Here is a 19835-nt window from a genome sequence, read left to right as displayed (position 1 = left end):
TGCAGAAACAGTTGGGAAAAAATTCACATCTCATGTTTGGACCGAATAGAACCTCCTTATATTGATAAGAGGCAGTTAGATATATCATATGCCAGAAAGCAGAAAGAAAATTTAGGAAGAATTAGCACAAGTACTTGAGTGAGGTTTTTGTGGGATTTAATTAGCACTTTCCATTTTGAAGGAAATGGAAGTCATAAATATGTAGATGAGGTACAGGCATGGCCCAGGTGCAACCTTTCAAGGTTATTTCAGGTAAATTAATTTCCATCAGATGCATTATGCAATCTTCAAGTCAACTTTAATAGTGCACTTTAGGGAGATGCTTGAGGCACTTTTCAAATGAATGTCTTTGGAGAAAAAAAAATCCAGGGGCTTTACCAGTCATCTCTAAGAACTGGTGCAGTCTAAGTCCGTTCATATGGAACCCAAAGAAACGGAGCAGCTTATTAGTAAATAAATCTTGTGTTGCAGCTCTCCTGTGTTTTCTAGCCCCTGAGTTACACTTGGATTCAAGTCCTGGCACCTCCACTGTTAGCAAGGTGACTTTGAGTAAGGGACTTGACCCTGTTCAGCCTATTTCCTGTTCACTAGAATGTGGAAAATAAGTATAACTGTACCTACTTCAGAGGATTGAAGTGAAGATTAGGTGAGATAAATCCTGCAAGGCATTTAGCAGAATGACTTTGAAAGGGGTTTATAGTAAGTACTCAGTCAATGGTAGCTATTGTTATAGTTGTCATGTTTTGTTTTATCCTTCTCCCCATGGGCCATTTCAACCCCATTTTGTTTATGGCAAAGTGGAACAGAGGAAGTGACTTGGGGACTTTTTGCAGCCAGAACTATGTCCTAAACTCCTGATTCTCAGCCCTCTGTGTTTCTACTCAATCCTGCCTTAACACTTGTCTCTTCCTGGGCCACAGCTGGGCTTTCTTACGTGTCTGAAGCAAACCCTGAACCTTCATCAGTGTGGTCGCCGTTTTCAGTTATGCTTCCTTCGCTGGTTGAGAGGGCAGCCCATTAGCCATCAGAACTGCATCTCATTCTCACCGACTCCTTCCTTCCACAGCCCCCAGTGGCGGAGCGAGGACTAGAGTGCAATACCCAGACTCACTTTCTCTCTCTGCTCCTGGCCAGCTGTGTGTGCTTTACCGCATGGCTTAGCCTCTCTGGACCTAAATTTACTCCTGTGTTCATTAGGGATAGAAATTCCTGCCCTGTCTGGGAATATTACCTACAAATTCTCTATGATGATGAGGATCACTTCAAACAGTAGTATGAGGAAGTGCTTGATTAGTATGAAGCTGAATATATACATATATCTACGTCTATATCTATAGACGTAGATATATATATGGTGCCCAAGTGTGACAACAGAGGCATTTGTTTGCTTTATTGGCTGGAATATGCCCAGTTGTCTCATTCCATCCTGTGATTTCACCCCTACCTGTGCCTTCTAGTTCTTCTCAAACATGCACTTTTTGCTTGTTTGGTCCCACATTGTGCCTGTGTAGATTGAATGAGGGGTTTAGGAAACCATTCTAAATATACCAAAAAGCTTTACCAAAAACAAAAAACCTCAGATACCAGTAAACAAGGTCACTCAGGGGCAAAGCCATCTCCAGATTTCTGGTCTGCAGATCCTGTTCCTGAATGCTGTAGGACCTTAGGCAGGTTGTTTAACCTCTCTGGGTTTCAGATTAGTCAGTGGCAGAGAAGGCCTAGATATTCTCTGTGGTTCCTTGTATCTTCACATTTTTGGAGGTACAGGTGTAGGGAGGAAGCCGCAGAGCATGCTATTGCTGCTCTGGCTTTGTAAGTCTCATAAGCATTCTGTTGTCCAAAAGTATCCCAGCCACATAACCCAGGCTCTGCCTTGGCTCAGGTTTCTTGAAGGAAGGCCAACTGCAGTGGTTCAGGCAGCCATATTCAGCTTTGGGTTGATCTGGAAAGCAAGGACTCTTCCTTTGGACCACAGCCTTGCTGTTGCTGTTTACAAGTGAGAGGAATTAATTACGGAGAAAACTAATTACCTCTGGGCTTCCCTGGTGGCGCAGTGGTTGAGAGTCTGCCTGCGGATGCAGGGGACACGGGTTCGTGCCCCGGTCTGGGAGGATCCCACATGCCGCGGAGCGGCTGGGCCCGTGAGCCATGGCCGCTGAGCCTGCGCGTCCGGAGCCTGTGCTCCGCAACGGGAGAGGCCATAACAGTGAGAGGCCCGCGTACTGCAAAAAAAATAAATAAATAAATAAAAAAGAATCTGGTTTCCAAGAAAAGTCAGCCAGAATACCTAGTCCTGGAAAAGACCATGGTTTAAATTACATGAAAACAGAAAATAAAATGTCTCCATTGGCTGGGGGCAGGAGGGGGTGAGGAGGGTACAAGGATGGTACCCAAAATACCAGTCACAAACAGAAAAGAAGCCACTTTGTAGATATGATAGAAATCAAATGAAGAATCTGTGTTTCTGTGGATATGTTTTCTAAACAATGTTCTACCACATGGTCATCTAGAATGAATTTACCATGGCCAACAGCCAGCCTCCTATGCTCAAAATAATCAGCTCATCTTTTTGCTTATACAAATGGCAGATGCTAGCAGGATATAAAATATATATGCAACCCAATCTTAACCCTAAGGGAATACATTAGAAAAAAGAAAGGAATAAAGTATGCTGGAACAGAGCAGGTAAAAGTTGCCTCTGGGTAATAGAATTATGAATCACACAGGTTATGGCAGTGAAAATGCTTCTTAACATTTCTCTGTACTTGAAACATTTAACTTAGTAATTATGTGTTATGTTGATAGTTGGAGCAGGGGTAGTATATAGAATGGTGTAAGAAAAAAAATGTGGTGATAGAGAAATGACTCCCATAGAAAATTATTCCTTACTTAAAACTGACCTGTCACCAAACCAGGAAAGGTTGGGTCAAGATGAGGTTAAGTTGCTCCAAGCCTGGTAGTGTCCTCTAATGCTGAGTTTCTCCTTCCCTTCCCCTTTTCGGCTCAATAGTGGCCAACTGTGCAATTCACCTCTTCTTTCTTTTCTTTTTTTTAAACAGTTCATGGATCCTCACTCTCCTTGGTTTCCAGCACGTCATCAATTTATTCTACAGTGAGTATAAATCAATGCTGTGTGGCTATGTGTGTCAAAAATAAAATAACATGTCTCCTAGAGAGAGTATTTCCATTATAAGGGAATCAATTAATTAGGGAACAAGGTTTGAAATTCACAAACAGTTACTGATGTACCAACCAATAAATCAGGAGCTGACTTTTGTTGAGGTGGCATTGTGCTTCGAGTGGTAACTAGTTAGAATGTATGAGATGCCTTTTTCAACTTTGTGTCTGCCTCAGTTTCTTTGTCTGTAAAGTAGAAAGAACAGCAGCCCCTACCTTGTGGCGTTGTAATGAGAATTAAAGTTATGAATATTACTGTTCACTGCAATATAAATTCCTTGAGGACAAGGACTTTTTTCTGGTTTTATTCCTAGTGCCTAGAACCGGGCCTAGCATATAGTAGGTGTTCAAAAAATAGGTTTGCATGAAATAAGAAAATGCACGTAAAGCAATGAATAGAGTGTATGCAGCACAGAGGAAGCTCTCGTAAATGATAGCTGTCATCCGTGAGAGGTCTACTGAACAAAAGCCAAACAATCAAATATAGTACTGGATTTATTCAGTATGCTTACTTTTTATAGCTCTGTGCATAACTATCTTAAAAACTTTAACTCGGGAATTCCTGTAGGAAAAACCCATTTGATTAATTAGGAATTGGGAATTCTTTAGCCCTTAATTCCATGGAGGACAGATGTTTTAATAATTCAGTTTTTGGTAATGCCAGGTATCTCGGCTCTGTAGTGGGACAGACTGTAGATAGCCCCCTGTAAGTTAAAGACCATCCCAGAATGAAGTCAAAGAGCCCAGGGCCTGACTGTTCTTTCTTAGCCCTATAGTGAGCAAACAGACTTCAGTGGTTGCTGCCACAGTCTGATTTGAAGGACCTAGAAACGTTCTCTTCTGCTCCTACCCACCTTGCCCCTCCAATTCCACAGTACCTCTTTCCTCTGCTAGTCAACTTGTCTGAAGTTTTATCAAAGTCCTGGCTTTCATTTTAAAGACTTTATATATGGTAACCTTGGGAAGGGGTTATTTAAGCCGTTATCCAAGAAAGCATAGGGATGGCCTTCTAACTATCAGCTATTGCATCTACTGGGTCCTTCCGTCTAGAATGAAACTCTGTGACCTGGGTACCGGACCAGAGGTGGTACTTTTCAGCCTAGATTGACTTCTTCCACAGTATTTACTGGCACCAAGTATTGATATATGCCAGGCTCTGGGCTGAGCCCTAAGGGCGTGGTTTAGGTGGAGAGAGGGGCCTGCTTCTGAAAGAGGAAGCCAGAGGCACAGAGGGCACGGGGCGGGGGGGGGGGTGGCGTGTGGAACTCTAGTTTCACAGGGTTGGTGCAGTGCAGCCATACCAGACATTTCAGTGCCCAAACCCCATGTTTTCCCAGGGAGTTCCCATGCTTTCCTGTCAACACACTTTTCATTCAGAAAAGTGAAAAATGGGGGCTGGCCTGCGTCAGCCAGCCTGGGAGGGAAAGAGCATGAGCTCCTCCACCTGTGAGAATTCAGATGCAGGAAACCATCACTTGCAGTTCCTGGCTGCTTTCCCTTCACACCAACCACCGGGAGTTCTTACAGCTACAGGCCTCTCTTTCAGTAGCTCTTGTTCTAGGTGTGTGGACCTGAATGAAGTTCGTGTTTTCATGAAATTTGAAATTGTCCTTTCTGAGTTGATATAAATTCACAAATTACCAAAGACCTAATAATAATAATTTTTAATTCCATGTTTATCTGGGTAGCAGGAGACCCGAGGCCTATTCATAGTTCTTCCCTTACTGTATGACTTTGGACAAATTACCTCCTTATTCTGGGGGTCTCCGTTTTGCCCTTGGCCTCAGGGAGCTAGGCCAATTGGTCTCCTAGGTCCCTACAGCCTCTGACATTCCACTAGTCAGTGAGTCAAAGGTTCCCATGTACTGTTCTTTATATGTGCCTTCTCTGAGAATGTAAGTTGCTTTTGCAGACTTTTTACAAAATACTCTAACCTTTGAATATTTTCATGATGGAGTGGTATGCTAATTCCAAGGAAAACTGCAAGTCTGGATAGGCTCTGCTACCACCAAGCAGTGGTGTGTGGTCCCTTATCTATTATTAGCTCCTTGGTGATGATGAAATTCAGAAACAAATGCCCAGGCGCCTTTGTAAATGAAAAGGTAAATAAGCTCGTATTTGTTGTCTAAAAAGAGATCTTTGGAGTCTCTTAAGTTGCCACCAACCCAGACCAAAGAGTCTGTTTAAAACCAGAGTGTTGGGCTTCCCTGGTGGCGCAGTGGTTGAGAGTCCGCCTGCCGATGCAGGGGACACGGGTTCGTGCCCCGGTCCAGGGGGATCCCACATGCCGCGGAGCGGCTGGGCCCCTGAGCCATGGCCGCTGAGCCTGCGCGTCCGGAGCCTGTGCTCCGCAACGGGAGACGCCACAGCAGTGAGAGGCCCGCGTATCGCAAAAAAAAAAAAAAAAGACCAGAGTGTTTTAAAGGCTCTTATTGGATAATAGGTTTTCTCCCCCCTGAAATCCCTGTAATTCTTAGATATTCAAGAATGTTCATTCTGTCTGAAATTTGCCTGTAATTTTAATTACAAAGGAAAAAAAGACAGCCTGATGCTAAACAAATGCCATGAAGAGGTCATGGCCGGCCCTTGGAGTAGAAAAAAATTGAAGAGGCCACATCTGGCATCACATTTGCTTTCTTGGTTGGTAGGGAGCAACAGTTGAGTTTCCAGGGGAACTGCCTAGTGGAGAGAGGCCCGGAGCTTCTCTCGGAGTTCCCAGATGTACAGAAGAGCAGCAGCAGCTGGGGCAAGATACAAAACACATGATTTCTCCAGGCTGCTGTTGAAAACAGCACTCCAACCCCAGAGACAGGTGGGCACCGAGACAGACAGTGGCAGCCGCCCAAGGAAGGCTGTTGATAGAAGTGTTTAGAAGTAGGGCTGGTCCTCGCTGGATGGTTCAGCCTGCTAACAGACCTCCATTCGCCTCCCAAATGTTAGATAGCTGTGACGTTATCACCATTAACTTTTCTCCTTTGGATCAGACTCAGAAGCCAGGGCCTTATTTCTGGAAGGCCTCCAGGAGAATGTCGCTACAGTCAGAGCAGGAGAAAGTGCTGGTTAAGATCATAGGCTCTGGAGCCAGACTACCTTGGATCCAATCCCAGTTCTATCACTTATCAGCTGTCGCCATGAGCAAATTATATCAGTACCTTCTGAAAGGGTTGTTATGAGGATTAAATGAATAATGAATGTCAAGTGCTTGGAACTGTCTCTGGCATATAGTAAGTGTTCAATAAAATGCTACTTATTATTGCCAGAATGTAAGCAACATAAGATGTGAGGGACTTGGTCATGTTCACAGCTGTATCCCAGGTTCTTAAAACAGTGCTTGACACATAGTTAGAAATCAATAAATATCTGATGGTGGTGGGGATGAATTGATGGACAGGCAGACGGACAGACAAAGAGAGATGGCTGAATATCATCAGAGAGGGAAGAGTAAGCCCTGAGGACTTCTCCAAACCTTCTCCTGAAAGTGTTTCTTAGATGAGGAGATTGTCCAGCTGTGTGACTTTAGGCAAGATATCTAACCTCTCTGAGCCTCAGATGGAATATAAACCTACTTTGTGGAGTTACTGCAAGGATTAACTGATTTGGCCCCAGTGTACCTAACAATTAGTTACTGTTGTTAGAAGCCAGCCTGGAGGGACGGCCTTCTGGGGCAGGATCAGGGGTGAGGGCGGTGGGAGCAGGATGTGAAGGGTGGTCAGACAGGAAAGGGCTACCCACCTGTCCCAGCTCTTAGGTAGGCTACCCACCTGTCCCAGCTGTTAGGTAGGCTACCCACCTGTCCCAGCTGTTAGGTAGGCTACCCACCTGTCCCAGCTGTTAGGTATAGGGACTACGGGGCCTAATGAATCATACCCCTCTGCATCCTGAACTAATAGAGAAGTAGAAACTAGAAACCAGATGCTGACTTTTTAAAAGAATGGGTTTATCACTAGTGAAATTGGATTAGGACACACATAGAGGACTCAAGGACAAAATAGGGTCCTTCCTGATTTTCACTCACCTACCTGGCTCCCAAGTCACTGTTCCACCCCAGTGAAGTGCAAATGGTGGGGTGCGGAGGGAAAGGCAGGAACACTTCCAGTATTTCCAAGAAAGGGTGTGTTTGCAGGGGCAGTTGGGGAGGGTTAGGGGTTTCTTCATTTATGGACACCCCCGCCCCGGGAACCCCAGAAGAGAGAAGGAGTAGTTCCCCCTGCTGCAGGTCCCCCCAACCCATGTGGGCTCCCCCTATGGGAAGGGGTAAGTAGCTTGTAGTCTCTGGCTGGCCGACTGCTGTGTCACCACAGACCCAGGGCTCAGTATGGAAGGCTTTGCCAGTGAGAGGGCCCACAGGCTTTGTCTTTACTCCCCAGGGTCACAGGTAACTGGGGGACTAGAGATGGAGCAGCAGGAAGGGACAGGCCACCTTCGTCCTTACAACCTGGGGAGTCACCAGGCTGGCTGACAGGGGTTCCCAGCCCCCCTCACTTCGGGAACCTTCCTGACCTGCTGCTTCAGTGCCCTAGGGAGATGAGAGGGAGGGAGAAAACGGGGCAGAATTAATCTATGAGCCGTCCTCCCTGCCTGCCAGGTAGGATTGCCAGATTACATACAGAATGCCCAGTTAAATTTGAAATTCAGGTAAACAACGTATATTTTTTTAGTATAAGTATGTCCCCAGTATTGCATGGGACATACTTAAACTAAAAAAATTCAAATTTAACTGAGTGTTCTGTTTTTTTATTTGCTGAATCTGGCAACTCTGCCCTAGCTTATCCCCTTCTCATCATAGCTTCTCCCTGTTATCACCTCCACGTGGGGACAGGGGGCTCCTCACAACCAAAACAGGAGCATATTTCCTAATTCTTTCTCGTTTCTTAAAATAATGTGCTGTTCGTATTTGGCCTTTCTGATTGGTCATATTAATTGAACCACTTTATCCAGAAAAGTCCATCAGGAAAGAAACTAATAAATCTTTAAGACTGCTGTTAAGTGTCCAGATATGGTCCTCCCTGTAGGCAGGGTTATACTGTTCTTAGTTCCCCAACTGGTCTAATTTCTTCTATGTTTTTCTTTACAGCCAGAAGAAAAATGCCAGTCAGAGGTAAGGAAGAGTTGGCTAGTTGGATTTCGTCTTTCGCTATTATCAATTATTTCTCCCAGCTCATCCTGTAAGTGGACTCCCAAAGCAGGTAACTCTGTCCCTTGTTATCTTTAGATTCGAAAACTACGGCGGGAGCTGGATGCCTCCCAGGAGAAGGTTTCCGCTTTGACCACCCAGCTGACGGCAAATGTGAGTACAGACCCAGGGCGGTAGCCATTGCTACCTCTGAGCATTATAGAAGCAGTGTGGTATAATAAAAAGGACATAGGCTTTAGCATCGTGGGTGTGAGTGTCAGCTCTGACACTTACCGGCATTGTGCTTTGGGCAGTTCTTTAACTTCTGAGCCTGCCTTTGCTCATCTGTGTGTTGGGGAATAATAATGTTTAGCTCTCGGGGGTGTCACATGATCAGTACCTGAAACAGATTAAGTGCTCAGAAATGTTCATTTCCCTTTCTCTTTCTGAAAATTTTCATCTTACGAGAAAAAAAAAATCTAAGGCTCCACAGTAAATAGCTGACTGCTCTGTAATTATAATATACACAAGTACGTGTTCAGGAGGCACTGCCAACTGGCATTCAATTCAGCAACTGTTTGAGTGCCAACTATGCCCCGGGTACTGTGGGTTCAACAGCAAAGCAGGCACAATCACTGTCATCTTAGTGTTCTTTCTCTGGTACAGCAGAGAGACAAAACAGTTTTGCTATAACATGACAGCTGTTGTGATAGCAATAAAGGATGAAGGTTGCAGGAATATATAGGAGGAGCACCTAGATCAGTCTTGGTGGGGCTGGAAGAAGTCAGGAAAGGCTTCCTGGAGGAGGTGACATCTGATGAATGCTGTGTAGGGGAGGATGCATGGGAAGGACAGCATTCTAACCAAAGAGTAATTCATGCAAAAGCCCACGGTGCATTTGGAAACTATAAATAGCTCAGTGTAATTAGAATCTGTGGCTTGGATGTGGGGAAGAGGCTGGGGTGGAGGGGAGAAGGAAGTGGAAAGGAGGGAGGCATCAAAGAAAGGCAAGGGTCAGGCCACATCATGGAGGCTCTCAGCTATTAGGTGGTTAAGTCAGCTTTCTAACTGTGGTGTGGTTATAGGATGTGAGGGGTCAGAGTAGAGGCAGAGATCTCCTACCCCATTAGATCAGTCTATAAAGGAGCCCTACCGCAGAGCCGTGAGTTGGCGAAGGCTGAGGCTCAGAAGGCAGAGCCTGAGGTTTTGGAAGGTGCTGAGATGCCTCAGAGGCAGGGCTTCCTGCTTGGGAGCGCACAACCCAGCTTGAGTTCACATATCCGTGTGTGTGAGCCTGTCAGAAAGCCACCTGCGTGACTCCCAGCATGCTGTTAAAATGAAAAGCAACTTCAAAAGCTTGTCTTCTTTGGACCGGGAAGGTAATTAATATTTATCTGCAGCTTTTGCCCACATAATTCCCGGCTTGAGCCTGAGTCTACTCAAGGAAACTTTCCATTTCACTTTAAAGTCTGTATATGAAGTACCTAGCACAGTGCTTGACCTTGATTATAGGCTCAATAATTGATAACTACCCATAACTATTCATTCTCCCGAGCTCTCTTACATTTCTGGAAATCTTTGGGGTTTTTTCAAAACCCTAATATACTAGGCTACTGTGTGTTTTATAATCCTTTATTTTCTTGACTTCTTCCTTCATCAGTAACTCTATCCAAGGAAGATCAGCAATTGATGTTAGATCTGAAATTTGAGGCTTAGAGCCTAGTTAAGATGGCAGAGGTATTCTTCTGTGGGTAGTCTTCATCTCAGTAACCAGATGCGTGCATTCGAATCCAGCACCTACCCCAGATCCGGTGAGCCAGGGGTCTCCTCGAAACATGTGAGGTTTGACAGCAAGTGATTTGGAGCTACTCCCCTAGTTAAGAATTACAGCTGCCAATGGCTGCCCCTTACTAATGAAAAAATAGTAAGTAATTTACTTATCAATGAACTTGGATTAATTCCTCCAGTGACCTCATGCTTCCCCAAGGGACCTTACATTGGGGCATTTGGAACTGTCCTCTCTGATCGAGAAGAGTGAGATCTCTCACATATTATTATTATTTCAAAAGTACGTTTTGCTCTTCACAAAAGCCATTGAGTCCAGTATTCTTTTCTTTTTTAAAATTAATTAATTTATTTTTGGCTGTGTTGCGTCTCCGTTGCTGCACACAGGCTTTCTCTAGTTGCAGTGAGCGGGGGCTACTCTTTGTTGTGGTGCGCAGGCTTCTCATTGCTGTGGCTTCTCTTGTTGCAGAGCACAGGCTCTAGGCGCATGGGCTTCAGTAGTTGTGGCACGTGGGCTCAGTAGTTGTGGCTCACAGGCTCAGTAGTTGTGGCGCATGGGCTTAGTTGCTCCCTGGCATGTGGGATCTTCCCGGACCACGGCTTGAACCTGTGTCCCCTGCACTGGCAGGTGGATTCTTAACCACTGAGCCACCAGGGAAGTCCAAGTATTGTTTTAAAGTAAATATTTAGTCTTGCCACACACCGCCAGCAGTGCTAACGTGTTTTACTGTCTGCCATCTTTCTCGCAGACCAAGCTGTGTTTGTTTTTCTAGGACAAACTACTCAAAGCCACCTTCTCTGAGTGTTTTTATACCACTTGTGTTTGTTGTCCTGGGGATACGAGATTGCTGCTTGCTGAGAAGGCTGTTGTGCAGCTCTAAACCAGCCTCCTGGCCCAGGTCTCGATTTTCATAATCGAGATCATGACACAAAGTCAGTCCTTTTGCTCACCAGCAAAATGCGATCCTCTGGTTCTTCAGAGCAAACGTGGTTCCTTCTTGAGTTGCAAAAACACTCTCTTGATAGCAGTCTTCATGGGGTCAGGTTTTTGCTCTTGTTTTTAACTGAAGAGAAATTTTGAATGCCCACAAATAGAATCTTGGGGCAATCAAACGAGAATTGAAATAAATGGAATTTCTGTCATTTAAATTTGACCTTGTCATTCCTTTGAAATGCAAGGGTAGCAGTCCTTCTTTTTCACATCCACGTCCTGGCTTCATTCACTTTGTGAATGTCTTGAATTGGTTGGCTTTTGTTCTGCCACATTGTCCCTGGCAAACTAAAGCATATCTCTTTATTTTAAAATGCAAAGGCATTTTCTCAATTTTTAATAAAGAGAGAGCGTGCAATCAGAAAGAAGCTGGCCAGTCCACTTAACATTTCTATCTCAAGTGCCCTTGCTCCCTGCCAGTTCCTACGGCCAATGGAAAAGAGACTCAGCAGTTGATCCTAGAGATGTCTTATCCTCCATCTCCCTGTTTGATGAAGTCCAGTAACCGAGGCCTCTCACTCACCCGTCAAGTCTCTCCTCCTCAAACTGAAATGTCCACTGACCCTGACCCTCCTCACAGCACAGAGTGACGGCTCCTCTCCCACCCTTGTCTTCTTCACTCTGTGCGTCAGTCACCTTTTCCTCTAGAAGTTTCCAGAACCATCAGATCTCGCTTCTTCCAAGACTGAAGTATCTTGCTGGTCCTTCTGATTCCTCCTGTGACCTTTTGTGTATCTACCCACCCCGCTCCTAGAACCCTTTCTTGATGTCTCCACACCTGTGTTCCCATAGTATCTTTTGTCACTTTCTCAGTCCCAAACCCCTTCCTTTCCCTGAAGTCTCTAGTCATTCCTGTGTTTTGCAATTCCTTGACAGTTTATAGGTCATTTTCAACTATATTGTTTCATTCAGTGCTCACAATCACCCTGGGAGGAACATAGACATTGCTTCCATTTTATAGATGAAGAAACTGAGGCCAGTAGGATTAGATGAGTTGTCCATTCTTTATTCTTGATTTTAACAATATTATCAGGATCCTAGGTCAACTAACTAATATTTCACCTACTGCTCTGTGGAAGAAGGAAAAAGGCTTAGTGTTGGGACACAGAGTTGCATCTTGCCCTTGAAGAGGGTTTCAGAGAAAGGGGCAGATAGGGAAGCATCACATTTCTCAATTCTATGATATATATTTTTTTCATGTTTTTCACATCTCTGAAAATTGGATGCATATTTCAACTATAATTGGTGTCATTTTTAAAACTGTCTTTGTAAAATGTAAAATAATGGTGTGTCTGATGCTGTCTTCTAACAGGGACACAAAAGTGCAGGGGAGCCCCAGGGAAAGTCATAACTCCAGGGAAAACAGTGGGCAGGTTCTCTAAGGAGGTAGCAGATGGGCCTTTCGGTGGCTTTTTATTAACCAGGATTATAACAGGCAACATCTGCCAACCACTTTGTTCATTTATCCTACAAACACGCTCAACGTGAGGCTCTACCATGAGCTTGGTGCTTGGGGAACAAAAGGTCATCCTGCAGTGTAGTGGAGACTGGCGTAAATCAGCAATCACAAGAGTGTGTGTGTTTTTGACTGTGATACCACACTGCATACATCAGCAGTCCAGTGTGCTTGTGAGAGTGAATAAGAGGGAACCAACCCAATCTGGGGGTGTCTTGAAGGCATGCGCTGAGGTCTGTTGAGAAGGATGGGTAAGAATCAGTTAGGGAGGCAGTTGGGAGAAGAGCATTCCAGGCAGCGGGGAAAGCGTGCAAAAAGGCCCTAAGGGGAGAAGAAGCATGGGGCGTGAAGGACGTGAAAGTCTAGAGTAACTGGATCCCAGAGAGTGGTGAGGGGTGGAGCTCAAGAGGCTGAAGAAGTCGACGGGCTAACCCACGTGGCTCCATTTGGATTTCCGTCTTTGAGACCTGGCACCCTTTAGGCACTCCTACCTTGCAAGATAATGTAACTGAAGGGAAATGTGTCTTTCCCCTCCAGGCTCACCTTGTGGCGGCCTTTGAACAGAGTCTTGGAAACATGACAATCAGGCTCCAGAGCTTAACCATGACGGCTGAGCAGAAGGTAAAGCAGAAAGAATGCTTCTTCCCTCCTTGCTTGGAATTAACAACAAACCTAAAAACATTATTCTCTTTTATTCCAGAGAGTTGTATAGAGTTTAGTGTTCTTGTTAGGACTGTTGGAATTGAATCTGAAAGCATAGGTCTGCTGAGTGAAAATACGACCTAGATGGAGTGGCAGTTAACTGCATCGGCAACAGCTCTTAGTCCTATTCCGTCTGCGTTGATGTACTCACATATGCCTATTAAAAACTGATTCGAGGGCCTCCCTGGTGGTGCAGTGGTTGGGAGTCCGCCTGCCGATGCAGGGGATACGGGTTCGTGCCCCGTTCCGGGAGGATCCCATATGCCGCGGAGCGGCTGGGCCCGTGAGCCATGGCCGCTGAGCCTGCGCGTCCGGAGCCTGTGCTCCGCGACGGGAGAGGCCGCGGCAGTGAGAGGCCCGCGTACCGCAAAAAAAAAAAAAAAAAAAAAAAAAAAAAAACTGATTCGACCTAATGTTTGAGATAAAGGTTTCCTGTAACTCCTTCATTCTCTACCCTCCTCTAAGCTGACGCTAAGTTGTACTTCAGCTGAACTCGGTACAAAATGATTTGGGGATGACCACTGTTTTTTTCTATTCCTCAGGATTCAGAACTGAATGAGTTAAGAAAAACCATCGAGCTGCTGAAGAAACAGAACGCAGCTGCCCAGGCGGCCATTAATGGGGTAATTAACACCCCAGAGCTCAACTGCAAAGGTAAAGGGAGAGAAACAGCCTCAGACCAGTGACCTGCCTGCCCTTAGGAACCCTCCCTTGACAATATATGATGCAGCCTCTCTGCCAGAGGATGGGTGTCCATGTCAGTTGGACAGGTCCTAGAAGGCACTTAATCCAGTTACTTCCAGCCTCTAGGAAAACAGCTATTCCAGCTCATCGTCTTCTCTGATGTATCTCAAAATGGAAGAAAATATATCTCTGTTGGCAAAATGTCAAAGTATTTCATAGCCTTAACTTCACTAATGCTTTGATATTTACATATTGACCTGGGACAGCCTGAAATGGGTTCATCTCTCATTTGTCCCAGAAAATATTCTGGAAGGATTGCTTTGTCCTTGGGTATCTTACTTGGGTGGTGGGGGGAGATATGGGCATGAAAAGGAGTTACGTCCAGAAAATGATATTAAGAGAACCGATAGAAAAGTAATAGTGAGAGTTAACATTTATGGAACATTCACTGTGTTCTAAGCACTATGCTCAGTGTTTACATTATTTCATTATTCCATTTTCTCTCCACAACACGCTTACGAGTGCAGTGCTGGTCCTCCGCATTGTACTGAGGGGAATACTGAATTTTAGAGGCGAGAGTCCCATCCTGAGGCCACAGAGTGTGAGAAACAGAAATAGGACGAGAGCCCAAGTCTGCCCCTGAAACCAGTGCTCTTAAAGACTGGGCTGTCAGGGTCGTTCTGTGATTGTGAGGAACACTGTCTGCAAACTTTATTTTGGTCTCACTACCGTTCTGGGCAGTGTTATTTCTGGTACCACTGTTATCTCAAACATCAGACCTACTGGGAAAGCGAGGCTAGAGGTGACGTGGGAAGGATTGGCAAGAGCTGGCCAGGCAGAGCAGAGGGAGAAGAGCATCCCAGGAAGAGAATGGCACCTGTAAGGTGGTGAGAGGACATGGGCTTGGCACGTCCGAGGGCATGAAAGGAGGCTGGTGCGGGAGGAGCAGGGAGAGCAAAGGAGGGGCACTCACGACACAGATGACTATTGCCACAACTCACAGACGCATTTTAGCTCAAAAGAGTGAGTGTGGGGGGATCTCTAAGCCTCCCCTGACTTCTGTTTTGTAAAGTGGAGAGAGCCCTCCTTTAATTGACCAAAGGGGGCGTAGCACTCAGCTACCCAGGGACCTTACAACCAGCATTGCGGGGGGCTTCCCTGGTGGCGCAGTGGTTGAGAGTCTGCCTGCCAATGCAGGGGATATGGGTTCGTACCCTGGTCCAGGAGGATCCCACATGCCGCAGAGCGGCTGGGCCCGTGAGCCATGGCCGCCGAGCCTGTGCGTCCGGAGCCTGTGCTCTGCAATGGGAGAGGCCACAACGGTGAGAGGCCCACGTACCGAAAAAAAAAAAAAAAAAAAAAAAAACAGCATCGCGGAACAGAAGGTGATGTCTAATGGGAAATAGCTCCTAGTCCTTGGGTGTGTGGATTTAGGTGTAAATCCTGGGGCAAAGGAAGGGGCTCAAGTCAGCAGCTCCTGATGTCCTGCCTTGGGTCTCCAGGAAATGGTACCTCCCAGTCCGCAGACCTCCGTATCCGCAGACAGCACTCCTCCGACAGCGTCTCCAGCATCAACAGTGCCACCAGTCACTCCAGCGTGGGCAGCAACATAGAGAGTGATTCAAAGAAGAAGAAGAGAAAGAATTGGGTGAGTGTGCATCCAGAGACTGTCGTGGGCCACTAGCAGAGTCAGGCTCGGAAACGGTGTGCCCCAGAGAAAGCCCAGGCTAGCTCTTAACTTCACAACGTAGACCTTTGGGAGTCAATCCAGAGAAGCGGCTTGTGGACAGGTTTCTACTAAAATCAGTGTGGTGCTCAGTCAAACCCCAGGATTTATGAAATAACTACCTCTTTGTAGTTTTTGTGTTTCATGAGACTACGTGAAGCACTCATCTTTCATTTCATATGTGTCATGTCTTCCTCATCACATGCTGGCCACAGAGTTCCAGATATTAGAGCAAAGTTACTCTTAAGTGGTTTTTTCCTTAGTTCCAAAGTATTTTTGGGACTATGTATCACTAGTTATCCCATCGTTAACCGTGGTCCTCATCTATTTATTTACATAATTGCCTGTGATAGCATTAAATCACCCACCCTTGTCTTTGAACATTTTTTGACCATTTGCTGTAACTAAGAGTTTCATAATATAGCTGTTAGCAGTTAGTGAGTGGTTCTAAATTGGGGTGGGGGGCGGGGATCATACCTCAAAATAGCAAATATAATAGAACCAGTGTCCAGTGCAGTGTTTCTCCATGTTTCCATAATCCCATCGAGCTACTTGGCCTTCTGTACAGTGACCTCTTGAACAGTTTTCCCCATTCTTCTTGGGAAATGCCACTCACCTCTCCCCACCCAATTTTTAGTTGTGCTCTCAGGGCTGTGACACTCAGTTCTGACAGACGTTGGCTGCTCCCCGACTTCAGTGCAGGGACACCCCAGGTTATCTGAAGTTGGCCAGGACGCACAGGGCCCCGTTTGTCAATGCCGACGGCATCGTGTTTTCACAGTAGCTTCATTGTCCTCATTCATTCCATACACTTCCCCCTCATTCTGTGTTATCTTGGATGGGTGGCGAGGTCTCGTGATGGAGGAGTCAAGGATTTAGTCATTTTGCTTATTGATGACTCGCATCGGAGGCAAGCCGAAAGGCCAGTTCAGTGTGGTCCTCTCGTTGTTCCGATTAAAATTTTCCTTATGTTACTAATGGCTTTTAGTCAACTCATTTGCTATGACTTAAACAAACAGAATTAACTCATGTTTCTGTTTCTAATGTGCTGTTGATAAATACGGTCTGATTTAATTATCAAAGTGATGAGAATTACTTTCTATGAAAAATCGTGATTATCCATTTTCTTTAATTCAGGAAATAAAACTTGTTTATTTTAAGACAACTCTTGGTTACCAGTGCAATTGGGGAGGATGGTTACTTGGCATCCTCAGAGAATCCCAAAGCTTAATTTTGTCTAATCTTTATCATCTGCTCTACTGCCTGGCATTTTACCAGAGGCTGAGGCCAGGATTTAGGTTGATGTATACCAAATCCTTCTCTTTCTATGACTACTCTCTGGAAATATGGCCATAAGTAGGAAATGGGAGAGAAATGGGATCCACACTCGCCCACAAGCTGGACATGCAGTTTGTTATGGGTGAAACTTTGATGAGAGACAATTCCCATTACTTCAGGATGGCCCATTTTATGAATTTCACAATGGCTAAGAAAATGCCCAGAATACGCTTTCAGTAGGAAAAAAAAGACTTTAGAAAAAGGAAATTACTTTTTAAGAGACATTTTTCAAGATGAAACTTTATTTTTTTGGCCTAGAAAAATACATGCTTATCATGGCTTTCAGAGCAGACCTCGCACTTTAAATTCTTCATGTTCGCACTAGAATTTTCAGATCCATCTCATGGTTTGGGGCATCTGTGATATACCAGTTCCTTTTTCCCAATATGGTTAATACATTTCTTTAAAATATCATTTTTTTGAGCAAGAAGGAGACAGCTAATTTTCTGCTTTTATTATATTACATGTATAGAAGGACAGCAGCAGCTCCTAAGTATATATATCAGAGAGCTATGCAGCCATGTTGGGACCAGTGCAGCAAAGAAGCTACCCTTGCTAAGAAAAGAAGACATGCCAAAAAATAATAATAAGGCTTAGAGGTGACTGATAAAAGGCCAGAAAAGAGTGAGGAGTATAGGAAGGTGGGACAGTCATTTCAACCAGACAGAGAAGCTTGCAGAGCTCGGATTGTAGGGGCCTCCAGACTCACTCTTCCTCTCCTTCCATAATAGAGGAAGATGCCCTTAATGCTTTGAAAGATTCTTGACCCTACCGGAAACCTCCTCTCTGTATGGTGTTTATTATTAGCCATGTCATGTCTGAAAAGTCCGAAGCTTTCCCTGTCACTGGCTTTCTCTGTTAAAAATTGTCTTTTTTCCTTCCCCTTCCCCATTTTTGCTTGCGTTTTCTCTGGCAGGTCAATGAGGTAAGCAAGACCAACGTGAATATCAGATACCAAGCTAACCCATCCATTGATATGACTAACCTCATCCGCATCCATCACCGTGTCTGAGCACCCCGCTTTGTTGCTGTGTCACCTCCTCCTCTCGACATCCATCTGCTGAGCCAGGCTCTGTCTTGCTGTTGGCATCTAGTCTTGAGCCAAGAGTAGGCATGGAATGTTATCCACAGGTCCAGTCCCCTGAGCTGTCAACACCAGATAACTCTTCTTCCCTTAATGCACTGATTTGAGAGAGCTGTCGGGAACCTTTTTCATTGCTGGGGGGAAAGCGTGGGAGAAGTAATTTGCTGTTCACTCTGCATGTCTCCGTTTTGCCGAGGTCTAAGGGGTGGTCTCAGCTCCCGTCAGGCTGACGGTCTTGTGTATTCAGTTACGCAGCTCCTTCAAGCAAGCCTTCGGGAAGAAGAAGTCCCCCAAGTCGGCATCCTCTCATTCAGACATTGAGGAGATGACGGATTCTTCTCTGCCTTCCTCACCAAAGTTACCACACAACGGTTCCGTGGGCTCCACTCCCCTGCTGAGGAACTCTCACTCCAATTCTCTGTAAGTCTGTCTGCCGGGGTTACTCGGGTCAGACGGCATCTTTGGCCCCTGGGAACCCTCTCCAATAGGAATGGCTAGGAGTCCTGCTATGTTCCTTGGGGTCCTTTGTGTCTTTCATTCATAAGACCGTGCATATATTCTTTCAGTGTTTTAGGACCAGAGCGTTTAAAAGAGAAAGGAAACGAGTTTCTGTGCTGCTGGCATCGGTGTGCATAATTAGCTGGCTGATCTTGGGCAAACGAGGGCAAACCTCTCTTTGTTTCCATTTCTTTGTCAAATTGGGATAATGGTCATCTTCCTTATCCTATCCTAAGGATTGAACAAGATAAGTGGATGTGAAGAGCGCAACAGCCAGTTGTGCTCTGACAGGGAGATGATGGTATAAGTGTTGGCAGTTTGGGCTGAAATTCTGGTTCACTTGGGTGACAGGGCTTAGAGAGATTATACTTTTCTTCTTTGATCAACATTTAGTGTTGACTCTTTCTCTGAGGTCAGCACTCAGAAATACGACGTTTAAAAAAACAGAGCGATTCAGTGATGATTCTCTATACCAAAGGGCTCTATATTTCGTCGAGTGATTCATCACCATGAACTCTCCCAGTCGATTGTAAATGAGTCAGTTTGTACAGAGCCCTTTGGGAGCACAGCTGGTTGAGTGAGACAGGCAATTGCTCCCTTGGCCTTGGCTTAGGTGCTGTTGCCCTTGGCAGAGAGGTACATAGAAGGGAAGAGTCATCTCCTCTTGCCCAGCCAACCTCCCGTGCTTTCCACCGAGCACCCATTGAGCATTGTTCCATCAGGGCGCGGGGAGACTGTCCTGTGCCCCATCTCAAAACATGAGGCCGAGAATCTAGAGGCAAGAAGAGGTCAGGAATGGCTTGGGACAGACAGGCGGGGACCCAGGTGTCTGCTCAGAACGTGGCACAGCTGACTCCCTGCAGCGGTGAAAAGGATTGCCCCTGCAATAGGGCAATCAGAGGTAGGGCTGAGTTCCATCAGAACCCTTGGCATAACCAGGCGAGAAGTGAAAGAGGAACCAGAGCTCAAGTGGTCTGCAAAGGCAGTTTGCGCGAGATAAGACAGTGCCTGGGGGAAGAGGACCGCTGTGGCTGGGGTCAGAACAGCCAGCGAGCTAGGGTTGGACGGGGGGTGGGTCGGGTAATGGTAGACACCTCAGTTTCTTCACCGGTGAAAATGGGATCTGCATCACTGGGTTCTTGTGAGGGCCAGGTCAGATCCCGTGCATGCAGGGCAACCTCCTTCCGATCTCCAGAGGTCAGGTCTGGTGCCATCCCCAGGTCCAATCAGCCAGCCCGCCCGCCCACAGAAGACAGTGTCCTGCACCAGCGTCCCCAAAGC

General features: G+C 45.8%; 1 protein-coding gene across 8 annotated transcripts in view; it reads left to right on the top strand.

Moving 5' to 3' along the window:
* The window catches only part of NAV2 (neuron navigator 2), a 770197-nt gene that overhangs the window by 717226 nt on the left and 33136 nt on the right, over positions 1 to 19835 (top strand). For all 8 annotated transcript variants that reach the window (XM_081241078.1, XM_081241077.1, XM_081241076.1 and 5 more), the window contains 7 exons: positions 3060 to 3112; positions 8252 to 8275; positions 8390 to 8464; positions 13060 to 13143; positions 13767 to 13878; positions 15411 to 15556; positions 18304 to 18476. In XM_081241078.1, coding sequence (XP_081097204.1) covers positions 3060 to 3112; positions 8252 to 8275; positions 8390 to 8464; positions 13060 to 13143; positions 13767 to 13878; positions 15411 to 15556; positions 18304 to 18476 — 667 coding nt within the window. The remainder of the gene's footprint in view (positions 1 to 3059; positions 3113 to 8251; positions 8276 to 8389; positions 8465 to 13059; positions 13144 to 13766; positions 13879 to 15410; positions 15557 to 18303; positions 18477 to 19835) is intronic.

The sequence above is a fragment of the Mesoplodon bidens genome (genome assembly GCF_964165515.1).
Source record: "Mesoplodon bidens genome assembly, chromosome: 7".
NCBI lineage: Eukaryota > Metazoa > Chordata > Mammalia > Artiodactyla > Ziphiidae > Mesoplodon > Mesoplodon bidens.
Note: the sequence above shows the minus strand (reverse complement) of the source record. Positions and strands in the feature narration are given on the sequence as shown.